Source organism: Mustelus asterias, chromosome 23, assembly GCF_964213995.1.
Source record: "Mustelus asterias chromosome 23, sMusAst1.hap1.1, whole genome shotgun sequence".
NCBI classification, from domain to species: domain Eukaryota; kingdom Metazoa; phylum Chordata; class Chondrichthyes; order Carcharhiniformes; family Triakidae; genus Mustelus; species Mustelus asterias.
Window position 1 is genome coordinate 64200046 of NC_135823.1, and position 21487 is coordinate 64221532.

Consider the following 21487-nt stretch of genomic DNA (forward strand, 5'->3'; position numbering starts at 1 on the left):
AGTGTTTGGGGCCGGGCTTACCTGAGGAATGAGGATTTGCTTCTCCCTGTCACACAAGTTGGGAGGGGCAGAACCTCCATCCTCCAATAGGGAGCACTCACCTCGCCAAGCAGAGCAAGGGTGCCAATCAAAGCCAGTTGCTGGGCAACCGTGGGAGATTGGCCAAGGGGCAACCAATGGGCAAGCAAGGGGGCGGCAGGAGCTGGCCAATGGGGCAAAGTGATGGGCGGGCACTGGGTCTTCAGCTCCTGTCAATCACCACTGGAGCTCACAGGTAAAGTGTCGAGTGTAGAGGACAGGTGAGCACTCCAGCTCTCTCTCTCTTTCTCTTACACACTGTCTACAGGGGGATAGAAAAGCAGAATTCTCACTCTTTGCCATCGCAGTGACTGTGGAGGATAAGGATTTATCATCATCGCTTCCCTCTGAAACCAGCACTCAGGGGCAGCCAAGATGTTTAAAAAGAAATCCAAGAATGTAACGCCTCCCAAAACCAAGTAAGTGCTGTCCTATTTATTTGCGCATTTTCAAAGTGCATTTTTAGTTATTGTTAAGCGTGCATTCATTACCTGATGTTTTCCAAGCCTTTCTGTCTGATTTAAAAATTCAATAAGGTTCTATTTTGTCGCCCCCCACAAAGTTTGAAAAATACCTTTGAACTGCCTATAGCTTTCCTAATTAAAAATTACTTTCAAAACACCCTTCAAACTCAACAAGGGAGGGTGTGGCCGTACAGGCAAACTTAAGAAGTCTGATTAAAGCAGGAACGAGGAACATGAAAGATTGCGATACTGAGATCTAAAGTCCATCAACATTGCCCTAACTTGCTTCAATCTCCAGTATCAGTGGTTGGAGGGCTTACTGTCTTAAATAGGAAAATTGAGTCTATCTGTGCACTGCCCAGTCAGTGCATACGAAACAACGGTTAGCCCATTTACAGATTGTTCAGTGCAGTAAGTAGTCTCACAACAGCAGGTTAAAGTCCAACAGGTTTATTTGGTAGCACGAGCTTTCGGAGCGCTGCCCCTTCATCAGGTGAGTTGACCAGGATGCTGCCCCTTCATCACCCACCTGATGAAGGAGCAGCGCTCCGAAAGCTCGTGCTACCAAATAAACCTGTTGGACTTTAACCTGGTGTTGTGAGACTTCTTACTGTGCCCACCCCAGTCCAACACCGGCAACTCCACATCATGTTCACAGCAGAGTCATTGAATCCCTGCAGGAGGCCATTTGGCCCACCGGGTCCGTAACGACCACAATCCCACCCAGGCCCCATTCCCGTTAAACATGATTTACCCCGCTAATCCCCCTGACAGGGTCAATTTAGCATGGCCAATCAACCTAACCCACACATCTTTGGAGCGTGGGAGGAAACCGGAGCACCTGGAGGAAACCCACGCAGACACGGGGAGAATGTGCAAACTCCTCGCAGTGTCCCAAGCCGGGAATCGAACCCGGGTCCCTGGCGCTGTGAGGCAGCAGTGCTAATCACTGTGTTACCGTGAGTCATACAGTCACGAAACGTTAACTCTGCTTCTCTCTCCACACACGCTGCCAGACCTGCCGAGTTTTTAGTCCAACATTTTCTATTTTTATTTCAGATTTCCTGTGGTATTTTGCATTTATTACAGACTGATCTCATTTGCTTATCTTACCCGATATTGCTCATGACACCAAAGAAATCTCTCGCATATCCTAATCAGTATTGCAAAATCTTTTTTTGAAGTTTAAGTTTATTTATTAGTGTCATAAGTAGGTTTACATTCACACTGCAATGAAGTTGCTGTGAAAATCCCCTAGTCGCCGCACTCCGGCACCTGTTCGGGTGAGGGAGAATTTAGCACGGCCAATCCACCTCACCAGCAGGTCTCTCGCACTGTATCTGATTGCAATGAAATGGGTGGAGTTCAGCCCGGTCAACGATTAGCAAGTGACTAATTCTCAACAAGTGCAACGATGATTCACAAAGAACAAAGAAAATTACAGCACAGGAACAGGCCCTTCAGCCCTCCAAGCCCCCACCGACCATGCTGCCCAACTGAACTATAACCCCCTACCCTTCTGGGGACCGTATCTCTCTATTCCCATCCCATTCATGTATTTGTCCAGGTGCCCCTTAAAAGTCACTATCGTATCTGCTTCCACTACCTCCCCCGGCAGCGAGTTCCAGGCACCCACCACTCCCTGTGTAAAAAAACTTGCCTCGTACATCTCCTTTAAACCTTGCCCTCACGCCTTAAACCTGTGCCCCCGAGTAATTGACTCTTCCACCCTGGGAAAAAGCTTCTGACTATCCACTCTGTCCATGTCTCTCATAATCTTGTAGACTCCAACAGGTGGCCCCTCAACCTCCATCATTCCAGTGAGAACAAATCAAGTTTCTTCAACCTCTCCTCATAGCTAATGCCCTCCATACCAGGCAACATTTTTGTACCCTCTCCGAAGCCTCCACATCCTTCTGGTAGTGTGGCGACCAGAATTGAACACTATATTCCAAGTGTGGCCTAACTAAGGTTCTATAAAGCTGCAACATGACTTGCCAATTTTTAAACTCAATGCCCTGGCCGATGAAGGCAAGCATGCCGTATGCCTTCTTGACTACCTTCTCCACCTGCGTTGCCACTTTCAGTGACCTGTGTACCTGTACACCCAGATCCCTCTGCCTATCAATATTCTTAAGGGTTCTGCCATTTACTGTATATTTCCTCAAGAAATAATTCTCCACAAATTCACAATGAATGCAAGGAGGAGAGATTTTCTTACTCAGGGGGCTGTTGGGATCTGGAATGTGCTGCCTGGAGGAGTGGTGGAGACGGATTCTATTGGAGATTTCAAAAGAGCGCCGGATACATATTAGAAAGTGATGAATTTAGAAGGATGCGGAGATAGCGCTGAGCAGTTCTGTCAGAGGCTGGTGCCGTTTAAAAACAGCGAGGTTATGGTGCAGCTGTATAAGGTGCTGGTGAGGCCACACCTGGAGTACTGTGTACAGTTTTGGTCTCCTTACTTGAGAAAGGATATACTGGCACTGGAGGGGGTGCAGAGGAGATTCATTCGGTTGATTACGGAGTTGAGAGGGTTGGCTTATGAGGAGAGACTGAGTAGACTGGGACTATACTCATTGGAATTCAGAAGAATGGGATCAGCCATGATCATAATGAATGGCAGTGCAGGCTCGAAGGACTGAATCATAGAGTCCCTACAGTGCAGAACGAGGCCATTCGGTCCATTGACTCTGCACCAACCATAATCCCACCCGGGCCTTATCCCCATAACCCCATGTATTTACCCTGCTAATCCTCCTGACACTAAGGGGCAATTTACCATGGCCAATCAACCTAACCTGCACATCTTTGGACAGTGGGAGGAAACCGGAGCACCCGGAGGAAACCCACGCAGACACAGGGAGAACGTGCAAACTCCACTCAGACAGTGACCCAAGCTGGGAATCGAACCCAGGTCCCTGGCGCTGCGAGGCACTGTGCTAACCACTGTGCCACCATGCTGCTCTCCTTTCTATGCTTCCATGACTCTAACTTTGTGGTTGGCACCAAACTGGATACAGAGGCCCAAGACTTTAACCAATGTGCAATAATGCAGAGGAACCTCGATGAGTTTAGTCAATGGGTAGAAAAACTTGGATTGAATTCAACACAGGGAAGTGTGAGATTTGATTTAAAATGTTGGAACATGGCACAAACATTGTATAGTAAGGTTCATGTAGTAACCCAGCTGGATGGAAGGTCAGAGGGTTTTGTTAGATCGATTGTTATGTTGGATGTTTGCAGAAAGGCTGTGACTAATGAGTGAGTGAAGGTAGTGTTGAAGTTGTAACTGGTCTAAGTGAGAGGCCTTTGGAGCACACTGCTGATTTTGTGCTGTAATTGTGACAAAGTTGTAATGTCATCGGGGGGCGTTCTATGAGACTGCTTCCTGCAATTAGATCATAGAATCCCTACAGTACAGAAGGAGGCCATTCGGCCCATCATGTCTGCACCCGACCACAATCCCAACCAGGCCCTATTCCCACAACCCCTGCTAATCCCCCTGACACTAAGGTCAATTTAACATGGCCAATCAACCCAACCCACACATCTTTGGATAGTGGGAGGAAACCCGGAGCACCCGGAGGAAACCCACGCAGACCCGGGGAGAATGTGCAAACTCCACACAGACAGTGACCCGAGGCCGGAATTGAACCCGGGTCCCTGGCGCTGTGAGGCAGCAGCGTCACGCATGGTGTTGCCCATTCAGTGTTGACTATTGAAGGAAATTTGTTGAACCTCATTTTCTGGAGAAGAGGAGGAAAGGAATATAACTGTTTGAGGTCTTATAAGATTTTCAAGGATGCACAGAAATTAGTTTCTCAGTCAGGTTCCAGAACTGAGGATGAAACAACATCAGGGTAATGAGGAAATTTAGGCAATGTATTCTTTAGATAACGGTTGATAATTGTGGACCTGGTTACTGGCAGGACTTGGACATATATCACCATTCCGTTATTATCACTGGGTCAAAACCCTGGCATTCCTTCCCCAACAGAACAATGGAAGCAGTTTCACCATATAACATATGGGGAGGTGGTGGTGTAGTGGTAGCATCACTGGACTAATAATCTAGAGGTCTAGGCTAATGCTCTGGGGACCCGGGTTCAAATCCCACCACGGCAGCTGGTGAAATTTGAATTCAAATCAAATGAACCAGCATCAGTAAATAAAAATCAGGAATATCAAGCTAGTGTCTGTAAAAATAACCATGAAATTGTTATCTTAAAATCCCTACAGTTCAGAATGAGGCCATTTGGCCCATTGAGTGTGTACCAACTGTCCATCAGAGCATCCCGCATTTATCCCCTTAACCTACACATTTTTGGACACGAAGGGGCAATTTAGCATGGCCAATCCACCTAACCTGCACATCTTTGGGGAGTGGGAGGAAACCCATGCAGACACGGGGAGAATGTGCAGACTCCATGCAGACAGTCACCCAAGCCGGGAATTGAACCCGGGTCCCTGGCACTGTGAGGCAGCAGTGCTAACCACTGTGCCACTGTGGGGCCTTGCTTATTTCACAAAAATGGAGGCAGGGCACAGAATGCAAAGGCTGCAATGTATTCAATAGGGAGAATGTTACCGGGCCTGTCCAATGTCGTGCAGGTTTGACAGCATTCTATCCCAGTGCCTGCAGCATTGAAACCAATGCAAAACATTCCCTTCAACCCAAAGCCCATCCCAATTAAGGAAAGTAATATCACCATGCAAACTTCCCGATCTGGTCTTTCCACTCCTGTCACAGTGTACATCACAGCACTGAGACACACCCAGAATTTGGACAGAAGAAGTGCATCTTGCACCGAATTTCTTCAAATTTTAGGTGGGGCGGCATGGTGGCACAGTGGTTAGGACTGCTGCCTCACAGCGCCAAGGACCCGGGTTCGAATCTTGGCTTGGGTCACTGTCTATGCAGAGTTTGCACGTTCTCCCTGTGTCTGCGTGGGTTTCCTCCAGGTGCTCCGGTTTCCTCCCACAGTCTAAAAGACGTGCTGGTTAGGTGCATTGGCCGTGCTAAATTCTCCCTCAGTGTACCCGAACAGGCGCCGGAGTGTGGCCACTAGGGGATTCTCACAGTAACTTCATTGTAGGACAAGGACTGCAGATACATGGGAGCACCACCACCTGCAAGTTCCCCCCCAAACCACTCACCATCCTGACTCGGAAATATATCGCCATTCCTTCGCAGTCGCTGGGTCAGAATCCTGGAATTCCCTCCCTAATGGCATTGTGGGTCAACCCACAGCACGTGGACTGCAGCGATTCAAGAAGGCAGCTCACCACCACCTTCTCAACTAGGGATGGGCAATAAATGCTGGCCAGCCAGTGACACCCATGTCCCAGGAATGAATGAAAAAATATGAACCCACTTGTGACACTAATAAACTTTAACTTTAAACTTGGTTGCGGTGAGATTTGATATTCTAACATCAGACGCAAGTCTTCAAAAGAAATTGAACGTAAAATAAGTTTTTAAGGAAAGGAATGTCAGCAATGCAGTAGTTATTCCAGCAAATTCGTTTGAACAAAGTAATGTGTGGTTAGTTAAATTCTAACAGCATTTAATGAATTTTATGTTATCAGTAACTGGAATCCCTAACAGCCAAATTCCACCTGGTTAGAGTTTAAATTTTTAAAGTTTATTTATTAGCCTCACAAGTAGGCTTACATTAACACTGCAATGAAGTTACTGTGAAAATCCCCTAGACGCCACACTCTGTTCAGGTACACTGAGGGAGAATTTAGCATGGCCAATGCACCTAACAAGCACGCCTTTCGGAGTGTGGGAGGAAACCGGAGCACCCGGAGGAAACCCACGCAGACACGGGGAGAATGTGCAGACTCCACACAGATAGTGACCCAAGCCGGGAATCGAACCCAGGTCCCTGGGAAACAGGCCCTTCAGCCCAACTTGTCTATGCCACCCAGTTTTTACCATGATTATTGGTTTGAGAGAGCACAAATCTGGGGCGGCACAGTGACACAGTGGTTGGCACTGCTGCCTCACAGCGCCAGGAACCTGGGTTCGATTCCCGGCTTGGGTCACGTTCTCCCCGTGCCTGAGTGGGTTTCCTCTGGATGCTCCGGTTTCCTCCCGCAGTCCAAAGATGTGCGGGTTAGGTGGATTTGCCATTCTAAATTGCCCCTTAGTGTCAGGGTAGCTAGGGTAAATGCATGGGGTTATTGGGATAGGACCTGGGTGGGATTGTGGTCGGTGCAGACTCGATGGGCCGAATGGTCTCCTTCTGCACTGTAGGATTCTAAATCTGTGCAACATTCAGTTATAAAAGCTTTTGAGTCACTGAATACAGCAAAATAAAGGGACTTTTAAAAATAAAGTTTCAGCTGTCCAGAATTGAGACAAAGTTAGGATGGCCTTACCGAATGATGAGGAATCTGTATCACTTGGCGCGACACTGTTGTCTCGAAGAAACGAGCTTCAGGAATTTTACCTCAATGGCTCGGTAGCTATTGTGTGATCACTACAGAGAAAATACATTGAACAGGGAAACTAAAAGCAGCCTTAAATGTAATGATTCTGCTAAACCCTGGCTTAGGAAGCTGGCTCTGCAGAAATATCATCTGAATTTAGTCACATATTTGTTGTAGACCTGTTTTATTTGCCTAACTTTTCTCCTGTCTACTTTGACACCCTCAATCTTAACAGTGGAACAGTGTACGGATAGCGATCAGTGCTGTCACTGGATTAATAACCCAGAGATCGGGGCCAGAACTCTCCGATGCTGTACCTCAGTTGCCATCTCTGCCAGCGAGAATGGAGAATTTGGCGCTCAGCCAAATCTCCATTCACAGCGGCAGGACTGGAGAATCCCAGCCACGGGGCGAGGTTGGAGAATCCCGGCTCTGGTTAATGATCTAGGAACATGCGTTCAAATCTCAGTGTTGTAGCTGAGGGAATTTCAAAGCTCAATTAATAAATCTGAAATATAAAGCTAGTCTTAGTCACCTTGATAACTATGATTGAGGGAGGCACAATGGCACAGTGGTTAGCACTGCTGCCTCACAGCGCCAGGGACCCGGGTTCGATTCCCGGCTTGGGTCACTGTCTGTGTGGAATCTGCACGTTCTCCCCGTGTCTACGTGGGTTTCCTCCAGGTGCTCTGGTTTCCTCCCACAGTCCCAAAGATGTGCGGATTAGGTGGATTGGCCATGCTAAATTGTCGCTGAGTGTCAGAGGGCACTGACAGGGGAAATATGAGGGGTTACAGGGATAGGGCCTGGATGGGATTGTTGTCGGTGCAGGCTCGATGGGCTGAATGGCCTCCTTCTGCACTGTAGGATTCAATGAACGTTGCTAATAAAAACCATCTGGTTCACTAATGCCTTTTAGGGAAGGAAATCTGTCATCCTTACCTGGTCTGGCCTACAGGACTTCAGCCCATAAAACAGAAAATAGAAGCAGTAGGAGGCCATTCGGTCCTTTGAGCCTGCTCGGCCAATCGTTATGATCAAGGCTGTTCATCCAACTGAATAGCCTGATCTCGCCTTCCCCCATACCCCTTGAGTGCACCTGATGAAGGAGCAGCGCTCCGAAAGCTTGTGCTACCAAATAAACCTGTTGGACTTTAACCTGGTGTTGTGAGACTTGTCACTGTGCCTACCCAGTCCAACGCCGGCATCTCCACATCATGGCAGAGGGATTAGCAGGGTAAATATGTGCGGTTACAGGAATAGGGCCTGGGTGGGATTGTTGTCAGTGCAGGCTCGATGGGCGAATGGCCTCCTTCAGCACTGTGGGTATTCTATGAGGAGTCAGGCCTATCAGCTATGCGAGGAATGCACTGGGTGTGTTTGACACGCCATAGTAAAACAGGGTTGAAACCAGTCTAACTTCAGTACGGTGGTTAACTATTTGGGAACTGGAATTCCAAGTATGTGACAGGGGAAGAGATACCAATGGACTGCTGGATGATGTGGCTGGAAATACCGACAGCTGTTAGTGAAATGACTGCGTTCCTGCAGTAAGAGTTGAGTGCTAACCTTCCCATTGTTTTAACAACATGAGTGGAATGAGAGCGTCAACTTGACATAATCCCCTGTAGTTCTCGCTTAAACTCTAACTGAATCTCTGCCACGAACCCGCAGATTTATTTATTGTGGCCACTTCAATTTCAGATCCTTCAGATTCATCAAAGTTAATAACACCTCGCAGGTCCCTGGTCAATTCTGAATCTCTCTGTGGCACTTTCAGAACTTTCCATTGCAGTGGAAGAGGTTCTGGTTTGACTGGTCAAAATGCTAGCCACATTTCCCAATATTGTATATTTATTTCATTGTACTGCCCATCATCGCAAATGTTTCATCCAATCCCTACAGTGCAGGAGAGGCCATTCGGCCCATCGAGTCTGCACAGGCTCTCCGACAGAGCATCCCACCCAGGCCCTATTACCGTAACCCCACATACTTACCTCACTAATATCCTTAACCTACACATCTTGGGACACTAAGGGACTTGATGGTTTGAGTTATAAGGAGAGACTGGATAGACTGGGACTTTTTTCTCTGGAGCGTAGGAGGCTGAGCAGTGATCTCATAGAGATCTATAAAATAATGAGGGGCATAGATCAACTAGATAGTCAGCATCTTTTCCCAAAGGTAGGGGAGTCTAAAACTAAAGGGCATAGGTTAAAGGTGAGAGGGGAGAGATACAAAAGTGTCCAGAGGGGCAATCTTTCACACAGAGGGTGGTGAGTGTCTGTATAAAAGCAGGGAGGTCTTGCTGCAATTGTACAAGGTACTGGTGAGGCCGCAACTGGAGTACTGTGTGCAATTTTGGTCCCCTTATTTGCGGAAGGATGTATTGGCCTTGGAGGGAGTACAGACAAGGTTCACCAGGTTGATACCGGAGATGAGGGGGTTAGCTTATGAGGAGAGATTGAGTAGATTGGGCCTGTACTCGTTGGAGTTTAGAAGGTTGAGGGGAGATCTTATAGAGACATATAAGATAATGAAGGGGCTAGACAGGGTAGAGGCAGAGAGATTCTTTCCACTTAGAAAGGAAACAAGAACCAGAGGACACAGTCTCAAAATAAGGGGGGGTCAGTTTAGGACAGAGTTGAGGAGGAACTTCTTCTCTCAGAGGGTAGTGAATCTCTGGAATTCTCTGCCCATTGAAGCAGTGGAGGCTACCTCGTTAAATATGTTTAAGTCACAGGTAGATAGATTTCTGATCAATAAGGGAATTAAGAGTTATGGGGAGCGGGCGGGTAAGTGGAACTGAACCACTATCAGATCAGCCATGATCTTATTGAATGGTGGGGCAGGCTCGAGGGGCTAGATGGCCTACTCCTGCTCCTATTTCTTATGTTCTTATGTTCTTATGAACAAGCTGCCAGAGGTAGTAGTAGAGGTGGGTACAATTTTGTCTTTGAAAAAGCATTTAGACAGTTACATGGGTCAGATGGGTATAGAGGGATATGGGCCAAACACATTGGGACCCGGAGTAAACCCACGCAGACACGGGGAGAATGTGCAGACTCCACACAGACCTGAGGCTGGAATTGAACCCGGGTCCCTGGCGCTGTGAGGCAGCAGTGCCAACCACTCTGCCACCGTGAGCATACATTCATAGACATTTCAAATATGTACCAATATCAGACTGCCCGATGCATGGACAGCTTTCAGATTGGTTGAAGCTCTTAAATCTTGCATTGGGAAGAACTTTTAAATTGTGTTTGATTTTAAGTTGGGTTTTCCTTTTTGTCTCTTTACCTTATTTATAGTGCCTTTCATGACATCAGGATGGTTTACAGCTAATGAAATGCTTTATTGAAGTGTAGCCGTTATTGGAGTGTAGGAAATACAGCAGCCAGTTTGTGCACAGCAAGCTCCCACACACCGCGAGGTGATAATGAGTGCAATATAAAGGGGCTGGCATTTAAAGGGTTCATACAAGACTGAATACAGTACTTCCCTCCTGAGGAGGGAAGAACACATGACCTGCCCATAGGGGTAAGTGTAGTGTTGGGCAGAGACGTGGGTAGAAGCAAGCGTGGATGCAGCTTGGACCTTTATTGTGCCTATCCTCACAGTTAATAAATACTAACTATTGAACGACCTAAGATTATGAATGTTTTACTGAGTTACACCCAACTGCTTGGGACAATGACTAGATAATCTTTAAGTGCCCATTGACTGATGCCACAGGAATTGTTTGAAAATAACTGGGAGGGGTGGGGTATTGGTTCAGGAGGGATAGGTACAAATATCAGGGCCAATTTTAACCCAACCCAACCATTGGAAAGACTGATGAAACCAAGGAGAATGTTGTTTTTATACCTTGCCCAATTTTTCCCCTCTGTTCAAGGCTGTGGAGAGTAATATTGGGCGGGGAATCAAACCAGCTTTCCACGCATTTCCTGCCCGATTGAATTAGGTTAAAAAATCACCCTCTGTCTACACTTCCCACTGCCTCAGCAAAGCAGCCAGCATAATTAAGGACCCCACACACCCCGGACATTCTCTCTTCCGCCTTCTTCCGTTGGGAAAAAGATACAAAAGTCTGAAGTCACGTACCTACCGACTCAAGAACAACCTCTTCCCTGCTGCTGTCAGACTTTTGAATGGACTTACCTTGCATTAAGTTGATTTTTCTCTTCACCCTAGCTATGACTGTAACACTACATTCTGCACTCTCTCATTTCCTTCTCTATGAACGGTATGCTTTGTCGAAACAGCACGCAAGAAACAATACTTTTCACTGTATACTAATACATTTGATTTGATTTTTGATTTGATTTATTATTGTCACATGTATTAACATACAGTGAAAAGTGTTGTTTCTTGCGCGCTATATAGACAAAACATACCGTTCATAGAGAAGGAAAGGAGAGAGTGCAGAATGTAGTGTTACAGTCATAGTTCGGGTGTAGGGAAAGATCAACTTAAGAAAGGGTAGATCCATTCAAAAGTCTGACGGCAGCAGGGAAGAAGCTGTTCTTGAGTTGATTGGTGACAATAATAAATCAAATCAAATCACCGAGTGTTCCCCCAGCACTAGTTCTTTTTAACCCTCTAATTGACGTTAGGCAGCTTGGTGTGGGAATCCTCTGAAACTTTCAGAACTCCTGCAAAGGATAACGCTCTCATGAGTCCGGCCAGAAGTCAGGCTGAATTCCTAATGACCAAGCAGAGACTGAGCTAATCTACTATCTAGTTCTTGAGAAAACTGAGTTTAAAATACATTCAGTCATGCGAATCCTTATCTTTAACATGCATCTTTAACTCGGAAGAACTGCCAAGTTCGCGAGGAGAAGTTTTTCCTTACTGTAGGCTTTGATTTGATTTATTATTGTCACATGTATTAGTATCCAGTGAAAAGTATTTTTTCTTGCACGCTATACAGACAAAGCATACCATTCATAGAGAAGGAAAGGAGAGAGTGCAGAATGTAGTGTTACAGTTATAGCTAGGGTGTAAAGAAAGACCAACTCAGTGTGCGGTAGATCCATTCAAAAGTCTGATGGCAGCAGGAAAGAAGCTGTTCTTGAGTCGGTTGGTACGTGACCTCAGACTTTTGTAGATGTCAAGTGCGAACTCTGAGCACAAAGGGAACCTCTTGTCATAACTTGATGATTCTACCACAGTTTTAAACATTAAATATGTAAAGGTGGCACAGGGTTCTCCAAATGTGGTTGTACTGTTAAACTTGGGGCAGCACGGTGGCACCGTGGTTAGCACCGTTGCCTCACAGCGCCAAGGACCCGGGTTCGATTCTGGCCTCGGGTCACTGTCTGTGTGGAGTTTGCACATTCCCCTCGTGTCGGCATGGGTTTCCTTCGGGTGCTCCGGTTTCCTCCCACACTCCAAAGATGCATGGATTGGGTGAATTAGCCATGATGAATTGACCCTTAGTGTCCAAAGATGAGTAGGGTTAGTGGGGTAAACATGTGGGGTTATGAGATAGAGCGGGGGTTGGGCCTGGGTAAGGCGTTCTGTCAGTGAGTCGGTGCTGACTCGATGGGCCGAATGGCCTCCTTCTGCACTGTAGGGATCCTATATTTCTATTGGATCCCCAGCCTATCTCCATGACAACAAGGCATGCGGGGAATGGTTCAAGTAGAAATACAAATAAACTATTTTTTACTCTGCAAAACAAAACCCTTTGATCGTGTGACACAAATGAATAATTTATATCTCAAATGGATATAATTGCTTTTGCTTTTGGTCTTCATCTGAGAAGAACATAAATAATTCAAAGCCTTTATTGAGACAAGGGTTTACCTTTGGTCTACACTACAAACTTAGAGACAGATCACTCATTGTTTCGAGTATTTTCACAATAAACTCTAACCTTGTAAGATTAAACATAGATTACTTTTTAACTCAAATTAACTCAGGCTTCTTTGATTTGCATATCCATTAGAGGCATGCCAATTTCCCCTCATCCTGCACTTTTTTTATTCATTTGTGGATCATGGGCGTCGCTGGCAGGCCAGCATTTACTGCCCATCCCTAGTTGCCCGAGAGTAGTTGAGAGTCAACCAGATGGAGTATAACGTTGACAAATGCGAGTTATTCACTTTGGAGGAAATAATAGCAAATTTGATTATTATCTAACTGGAAAAAAATTACAACATGCTACTGTGCAAAGGGACCTGGGGGTCCTTGTGCATGAGACGCTAAAACCCAGTCTGCAGGTGCAACAGGTGATCAAGAAGGCAAATGGGATGTTGGCCTATATCGCAAGGGGGATAGAATATAAAAGCAGAGATGTCTTGCTGCATCTGTACAGGGCATTGGTGAGGCCGCAGCTGGAATACTGTGTGCAGTATTGGTCCCCTTATTTGTGGAAGGATATATTGGCCTTGGAGGGAGTGCAGAGAAGGTTCACCAGGTTGATACCAGAGATGAGGGGTGTTGATTATGAGGAGAGACTGAGCAGATTGGGTTTGTACTCGCTGGAATTTAGAAGGCTGAGGGGGGATCTTATAGAAACCTATAAGATAATGAAGGGGCTGGATAGGGTAGAGGTGGAGAGATTCTTTCCACTTAGAAAGGAAACTAGAACTAGAGGGCACAGCCTCAAAATAAAGGGGGGTCAGTTTAGGACAAAGTTGAGGAGGAACTTCTTCTCTCAGAGGGTGGTGAATCTCTGGAATTCTCTGCCCACTGAAGTGGTGGAGGCCACCTCGTTGAATATGTTTAAATCACGGATAGATGGATTCCTGATCGGTAAGGGAATTAGGGGTTATGGGGATCAGGCGAGTAAGTGGAACTGATCCACTTCAGATCAGCCATGATCTTATTGAATGGCGGGGCAGGCTCGAGGGGCTAGATGGCCTACTCCTGCTCCTATTTCTTATGTTCTTAACCACATTGCTGTGGCTCTGGAGTCACATGTAAGCCAGACCGGGTAAGGACAGCAGATTTCCTTCCCTAAAGGACATTAATGAACCAGATGGGTTTTTCCAACAATGGTTTCATGGTCATCAGTAGATTCTTAATTCCAGGTGTATTTTTTATTGAATTCAAATTCCACCATCTGCCGTGGCGGGATTCAAACCCGGGTCCCCAGAACATTAGCTGAGTTTTTGGATTAATAGCCTAGCAATAATATCAACTAGGCTAACCTATTCATCTTTGGACACTAAGGGGCAATTTAGCATGGCCAATCCACCAAACATAGTGGCACAGTGGTTAGCACTGCTGCCTCACAGCGCCAGAGGCCCGGATTCAATTCCCTGCTTGGGACTCTGTGCGGAGTTTGCATGTTCTCCCCATGTCGGCATGGGTTTCCTCCGGGTGCTCCGGTTTCCTCCCACAGTCCAAAAGACGTGCTGGTTAGGTGCACTGGCCATGCTAAATTCTCCCTCAGTGAACCTGAGCAGGTGTCGGAATGTGGCGACTAGGGGATTTTCACAGTAACTTCATTGCAGTGTTAATGTAAGCCTACTTGTGACACTAATAAAAAAACTTAAACTTTAACATATGCATCTTTGGACACTTTGGGCATTAAGGGGCAATTTAGCACGGCCAATCCACCTAACATACACATCTTGGGACACTAAGGGGCAATTTAGCATGGCTAATCCACCTAACCTGCACATCTTTGGAGTGTGGGAGGAAACCGGAGCACCCGGAGGAAACCCACTTGCCCCCTGCCCCCCCTCAAAAACTCTTTTAATCCTAAGTCTAAAACTGACATTCGAAAATGGAGGAGTTATGAACTGAATATTTTCCCCATTTCAATGTGGTTCCACTGGAATAATTTACCACATCTGTGGAATATATCTTTTACCATCGAAAGACTGGGTGGAAAAGCTGTTGAACCACATTCAGTTCCAACTGTGGGGAGTCGCTAATTAAATGTTTGGTTGCCACGGTGATTAACAATCACGTAACGCAGCCAAGTCTGGGATTGGCATTGTGGAAGAGGATGCGCAGGAACTGATTCGCTGTGGAAATTACACTGAGATGTCTCTCTCACCAGGTACAGGTCTAGTTAGATTCTAACCTTGTGCCAAGACTTGGGACAATGAATCTTTCAGGCAGTGGCGTGAAGCAGATTGGATCAGTAAATGCAAATCTGGTACAGCCTCCTGGCTCAAAACTGGTTTAACTGGTGTGGCGGGCCTCTCTGGCAGAAACAAACTATGTAACACTGTCTACACCACCACCTATTACCACAACTCCCTGATTAACACAAAGCAAACATTTTTCCAAGACCTGTAAAATGATTATGTTGAGATTTTGTTTCTAAATAGAAACATAGAAGATAGGAACAGGAGGAGGCCATTCGGCCCTTCGAGCCTGCTCCGCCATTCATTACGATCATGGCTGATCGTCCAACTCAATAGCCTAATCCTGCTTTCTCCCCATAACCTTTGATCCCATTCACCCCAAGTGCTATGTCCAGCCGCCTCTTGAATACATTCAATGTTTTGGCATCAACTATTTCCTGTGGTAATGAATTCCACTCTTTGGGTGAAGAAATTTCTCCTCACCTCCGTCCTAAATGGTCTACCCTGAATCCTCAGACTGTGACCCCTGGTTCTGGGCTCCCTCACCATTGGGAACATCCTCCCTGCATCTACCCTGTCTAGTCCTGTTATAGTTTTATAAGTCTCTATGAGATCCCCCCTTATTCGTCTGAACTCCAGTGAAAACAATCCTAACCTAGTCAATCTCTCCTCATACATCAGTCCCGCCATCCCCGGAATGCTACAAATTATCAGCAGACATTTTAAAAGTCCATTCATGTCTGTGTATTGGGCACTAAAGGATAGGCCATCATTTATCACCCATCCTTAATTGCCCTTGACAAGGCGTTGGCGAGCTACCATCTTGTAGATACACCCACAGTGTTGTTAGGGTTGGAGTTCCAGGGTTTTGACCCAGTGGCACAGTGGTTAGCACTGCTGCCTCGCAGCGCCAGGGACCCGGCTTGGGTCACTGTCTCTGCGAAGTCTGCACGTTCTCCCCGTGTCTGCGTGGGTTTCCTCCGAGTGCTCCGGTTTCCCCCCACAGTCTGAAAGACGTGCTGGTTAGGAGCGTTGGCCATGCTAAATTCTCCCTCAGTGTACCCGAACATGCGCCTGGAGAGTGGCGATGAGGGGATTTTCACATTTCAATGTTAATGTAAGGTTATTGACACTAATAAATAAACTTCAAAATTCTTTAAAGGATGATTTGTGCTAAAAATATACTTTCCCCGCCCCCTCCCATCACCCCACAGACAGCAAGGACCCCCCACTCTACAAGCTTTGGGGGCACCCCAACCCTACCCCCCTCATGACCCGAAGGCAGTATCATGGCACTTTTCGCTGAGCACCAGCATGGCAGTCTCTGCCCCCTCACTGGCCCATTCCCCTCAAACACATTGAGGGAAACCCCTTCCCGACCATAGGGCTGCCCAGAGGGCCCGGCCTCCTGGTGCTGCCAACCTGGCACAGATTGGTACTGCCGGGGCAGTACCCACATGCCCATCAAACCCACTCAGACACGGGGAGAACGTGCAAACTCCACGCAGACAGTGACCCAAGCCGGGAATCGAACCCGGGTCCCTGGCGCTGCGAGGCAGCAGTGCTAACCACTGTGCCAACGTGCCGCCCAGGCACCTCAATTCTCTGTTGAGGCGGCCTTACCAGGCCCCGCCCTGCCAGAGTGGCGGCACAGACCTTACCCCCAGATTGTGCACCAAGTGCCAGAAAAGCTCGAAGGGCCGAATGGCCTACTCCGGCTTCTAGTTTCTATGTTTAATTTGCGGAGAGGATGGGGGCAATCCTCGAGGGTTGACAAAGTTACCACCAGGTGAAGGGGTGACGTGAGGAGGTGGCAACAGGAGCTGGTTGGGTTGTGAAATCAAAAAGCTTGCCGTTGCAGGACTGGCATCTGATTTGACTTTTCACCTGTATTTCTTTGTTAAATATCGTATCTTATGGCCATATGTTTACTTTGACTTATCTGGAATGTAGTTATGGATAAGTTATGTTGACATTTATGGCAGTTCTTCCCGTGGGGCTCATTTCCTGCAAGCTCATGTTAAGGTGGCACAGTCAATGGGAGCACTGCTCATTTCTGCCGTGGCACCTCTCCGATGGAGCCTTGTCTCTTTGCTGTGCCTCTTCCATCCAGAACAGGGGAAGGATTTCCACCCGAGCACACAGGGTCAGGACAGGGTCAGGACGGGGTCAGGATGGGGGCGGGACGGGGTCAGGATGGGGGCGGGTGGATAGTCAGAAACATTTCTGGTCATTGCCACAACTTTCCACAAAATTCTGGGCCATCGAAGGGAAACAAACTTGACTGAACCATGGTGCGATTTAACCAGTTTTGTTGAAGGGACAGGTCTCAATCTGCAATACCGCCTCAATGGGAATATTCTTGGAATTGGCCTGTCCGCGATGTGATAAACATTGCTTGTTTTCAATGATCCAGTCTGCTTCTCATCCCACCAGCTGAGGCAGGCAGTTTCAATTACTTATCTCTCTGTCCCTCCCTCCCTGCCTCTTTCCTTCCACCTCTCCCTCCCTCTCCCTCCTTCCTCTCTCTCTCTCTCCTTCCCTCCCCTCTTTCTCCTTCCCTCTCTCCCTCCCTCTCACTTTCTTTCTCTCCCTCCCTCTCTCTCCCCCCACCCCCTTTCTCTCTCCAGCCCTCTCCCTCTCTCTCCCCCCTCCCTCTCTCTCTCCCCCCTCCCTCTCTCTCTCCCCCCTCCCTCTCTCTCTCCCCCCTCCCTCTCTCTCTCCCCCCTCCCTCTCTCTCTCCCCCCTCCCTCTCTCTCTCCCCCCTCCCTCTCTCTCTCCCCCCTCCCTCTCTCTCTCCCCCCTCCCTCTCTCTCTCCCCCCTCCCTCTCTCTCTCCCCCCTCCCTCTCTCTCCCCCCTCCCTCTCCAGCCCTCTCTCTCTCCCCTCTCTCTCTCCCCCTCTCCTCTCCCTCCCTCTTCTCCCTCCCTCTCTCTCTCTCCCTCTCCTTCCCCTTCCTTCTTTCTCCTCCTCTCCCTCACTCTCCCTCTACCTCTCTTCTTCCTCTCTCTCCCTCTCTCTCTCCGTCCCTCTTTCTCCCTCTTCCTTCCCCCTCTCTCTCTCCCTCTCTCTCTCCCTCCCCCTCACTCACTCACACCCTCTCTCTTTCCCTCCCCCTCTCTCTGCCTCTCTATATCTCTCTATCTTCTCTATCAATCTAGCTGTCAACACATAGGAGTCTATCTTTCTTTGTATTGTGACAGAGAGAGTGTTTGGACCACCCTGGGTGTACTATGCAATTCAAACACTAACTTTGCAAACATTATTGATGTTGAAATGATAATGTCCATAAGGGAGAAACCAAAAAGAGAATTGCTTTCACCTTATAGTACTGGCATCAGAAATTCGCATAATGGCCTCATACTGAAAACCAGAGGGGGGGGGGGGGGGGGGCGAGGGGGCACCCGCCTCGATTACACTAAATACAATGACCTTGCTCAGTGGCACTGTGCTATCAATTACCATCCGAGAATTAGTTAGTTTATTTATTAGTCACAAGTAGGTTTACATTAACACTGCAATGAAGTTACTGTGTAAATCCCCTAGTGGCCACACTCCGGCGCCTGTTCGGGTACACGGAGGGTGAATTTAGCATGGCCAATGCACCTAACCAGCACGTCTTTCGGATTGTGGGAGGAAACCGGAGCACCCGGAGGAAACTCGTGCAGACACGGGGAGAACGTGCAGACTCTGCGCAGACAGTGACCCGAGCCGGGAATCGAACCCGGGTCCCTGGCGCTGTGAGGCAGCAGTGCTAACCCACTGCACCGCCCCTAAAATCCTAAAATTAAATCCTATCGGCAAGTGATTTTTTTTTTCTCTGTTGTTATCACCATCCAAGCCATTGCGGTAACTGGAGAATAGAAACTAGAAGCAGGAGGAGGCCATTCGGCCCTTCGAGCCTGCTCCACCATTCATTTTGATCATGACTGATCGTCGAATTCAATATCCTGACCCCCCCCTTCCCCCCATATCCCTTGATCTCTTTGGCCCCAAGAGCTATATCTAATTTCTTCTCGAAATCACACAATATTTTGGCCTCAGCTACTTTCTGTGGTAGTGAATTCCACACATTCACCACCCTTTGGGTGAAGAAATTTCTCCTCACCTCAGTTCTAAAAGGTTTACCCCTTATCCTCAAACTATGACCCCTAGTTCTGGACTCGAAATCAAAATAACTACCTGAGACTCTGAAAAAAACAACTAGTACTTTATTAGTCTAACTAACATTGAACAGGTTAACTAAACTATTAACAAACCGAATAGAATACAAGAGCAGGAATGTACTTCTGAGGCTGTATAAGGCTCTGGTCAGACCCCATTTGGAGTATTGTGAGCAGTTTTGGGCCCCATATCTAAGGAAGGATGTGCTGACCTTGGAAAGGGTCCAGAGGAGGTTCACAAGAATGATCCCTGGAATGAAGAGCTTGTCGTATGAGGAACGGTTGAGGACTCTGGGTCTGTACTCGTTGGAGTTTAGAAGGATGAGGGGGGACCTTATTGCAACTTACAGGATACTGCGAGGCCTGGATAGAGTGGACGTGGAGAGGATGTTTCCACGAGTAGGAAAAACTAGAACCAGAGGGCACAACCTCAAGCTATAGGGATGATCCTTTAAAACAGATGAGGAGAAATTTCTTCAGCCAGAGAGTGGTGAATCTGTGGATCTGCAGAAGGCTGTGGAGTCCAGGTCATTGAGTGTCTTTAAGACAGAGATAGATAGGTTCTTGATTAATAAGGGGATCAGGGGTTATGGGGAAAAGGCAGGAGAATGGGGATGAGAAAAAAATCAGCCATGATTGAATGGCGGAGCAGACTCGATGGGCCGAGTGGCCTAATTCTGCTCCTAAGTCTTATGATCTTAAAACACGATTCTAATGGAATGCTGTTTAAATAAATACAATTCCCACTTATTAACAAAAAAATAGAATTTCTAGTCACTCTCAAAATATAAGCAGGTTTTATCTTCTGTCTTCACTATCTTCTGTTTGTACCTTTACAATTGAGATTAAGCTTTCCTTTAGGACATAACTGCGGCTGTTACACTGTTAGAGACAGTTGCTGGCTGGGTCTCTCTCGCTCTCTAGCTTTGAACTGTGGCAGAGGCTGGCTGGTAGAGGCAGTGACTGACTCGCTCTCGAGGTGGGAGCTGTCTCTTATAGCCCTGATGACATACCAAAATCCTCACAATAGGATTGGTTTACAGGTTGTCAAAACATCAAATTCAAAACTGATAGACTGCTGCTATTCAAATGCCTAGTTTAAAGTGATTGGTTAAAATTCAGAAACAGCCTGTTGTCTTGGCAGCAGCCTCGCGATATAATGTTTCGCTCTGTGCTCTCTGTGTACTGCATTTGCACTTGCTTCTCTTTTAACTCTCTAAGCATAACAAAACTAACTTTTTTAACAGACCATGCAATTTTACAACTCTTTGCACTTCACAAGTTTTTTATAATTGTCGAATAACTTCACAGCATTGAGTTTTTTTTTCCTGATTCTGAACTTTTTCTACCACCTCACAGGATCTTAAATAACTAACACCCTGAATTTACCCTCTCGTTATCTTTTTCAATTAACATCACCAGCCACAGTGATGCAATTACAGCATCATTCCCCTCCCTCACCAACTTTTACAGATGCACCATAGAAAGCATTCTTTCTGGTTGTATCACAGCTTGGTATGGGCTCCTGCTCTGCCCAAGACCGCAAGAAACTACAAAAGGCCATGAACAAAGCCCAGTCCATCACGCAAACCAGACTCCCATCCATTGACACTGTCTACATTTCCCGCTGCCTCGGAAAAGCAGCCAGCATAATCAAGGACCCCACGCCCCACGCATCCCGGACATTCTCTCTTCCACCTTCTTCCGTCGGGAAAAAGATACAAAAGCCTGAGGGCATGTACCAACCAACTCAAGAACAGCTTCTTCCCTGCTGCCATCAGACTTTTGAATGGACCTACCTCACACTAAGTTGATCTTTCTTCACACCAGGGTGGCACAGTGGTATAGTGCTTAGCACTACTGCCTCACAGCGCCAGGGACCCGGGTTCGATTCCCGGCTTTGGTCACTGTCTGTGCGGAGTCTGTGCGTTCTCCCTGTGTCTGTGTGGGTTTCCTCCGGGTGCTCCGGTTTCCTCCTACCGTGCGGGTTAGGTGGATTGGCCATGCTAAATTGCCCCTCAGTGTCAGGGGGACTGGCTAGGTTAAGTGCATGTGGTTAATGGGATAGGGCCTGGGTGGGATTGTTGTCGGTGCAGACTCGATGGGCCAAATGGCCTCTTTCTGCACTATAGGGATTCTATGATTCTATGACTGTAACGCCACATTCTGCACCCAATCCTTTCCTTCTCTATGAACGGTATGCTTTGTCTGTATAGCGCACAAGAAACAATACTTTTCATTTTATACTAATACATGTGACAATAATAAATCAAATCAAATATAGTTTTATT

At 47.2% G+C, this 21487-nt stretch overlaps 1 protein-coding gene across 1 annotated transcript in view; it reads left to right on the plus strand.

Moving 5' to 3' along the window:
* Window positions 1-270: 270 nt before the first annotated feature.
* Window positions 271-21487, plus strand: part of ppl (periplakin) — a 77323-nt gene continuing 56106 nt past the window's right edge. The window contains exon 1 of the mRNA XM_078240787.1: window positions 271-497. Within this exon, the coding sequence (XP_078096913.1) occupies window positions 454-497 (44 nt within the window). The 5' untranslated portion in view covers window positions 271-453. The remainder of the gene's footprint in view (window positions 498-21487) is intronic.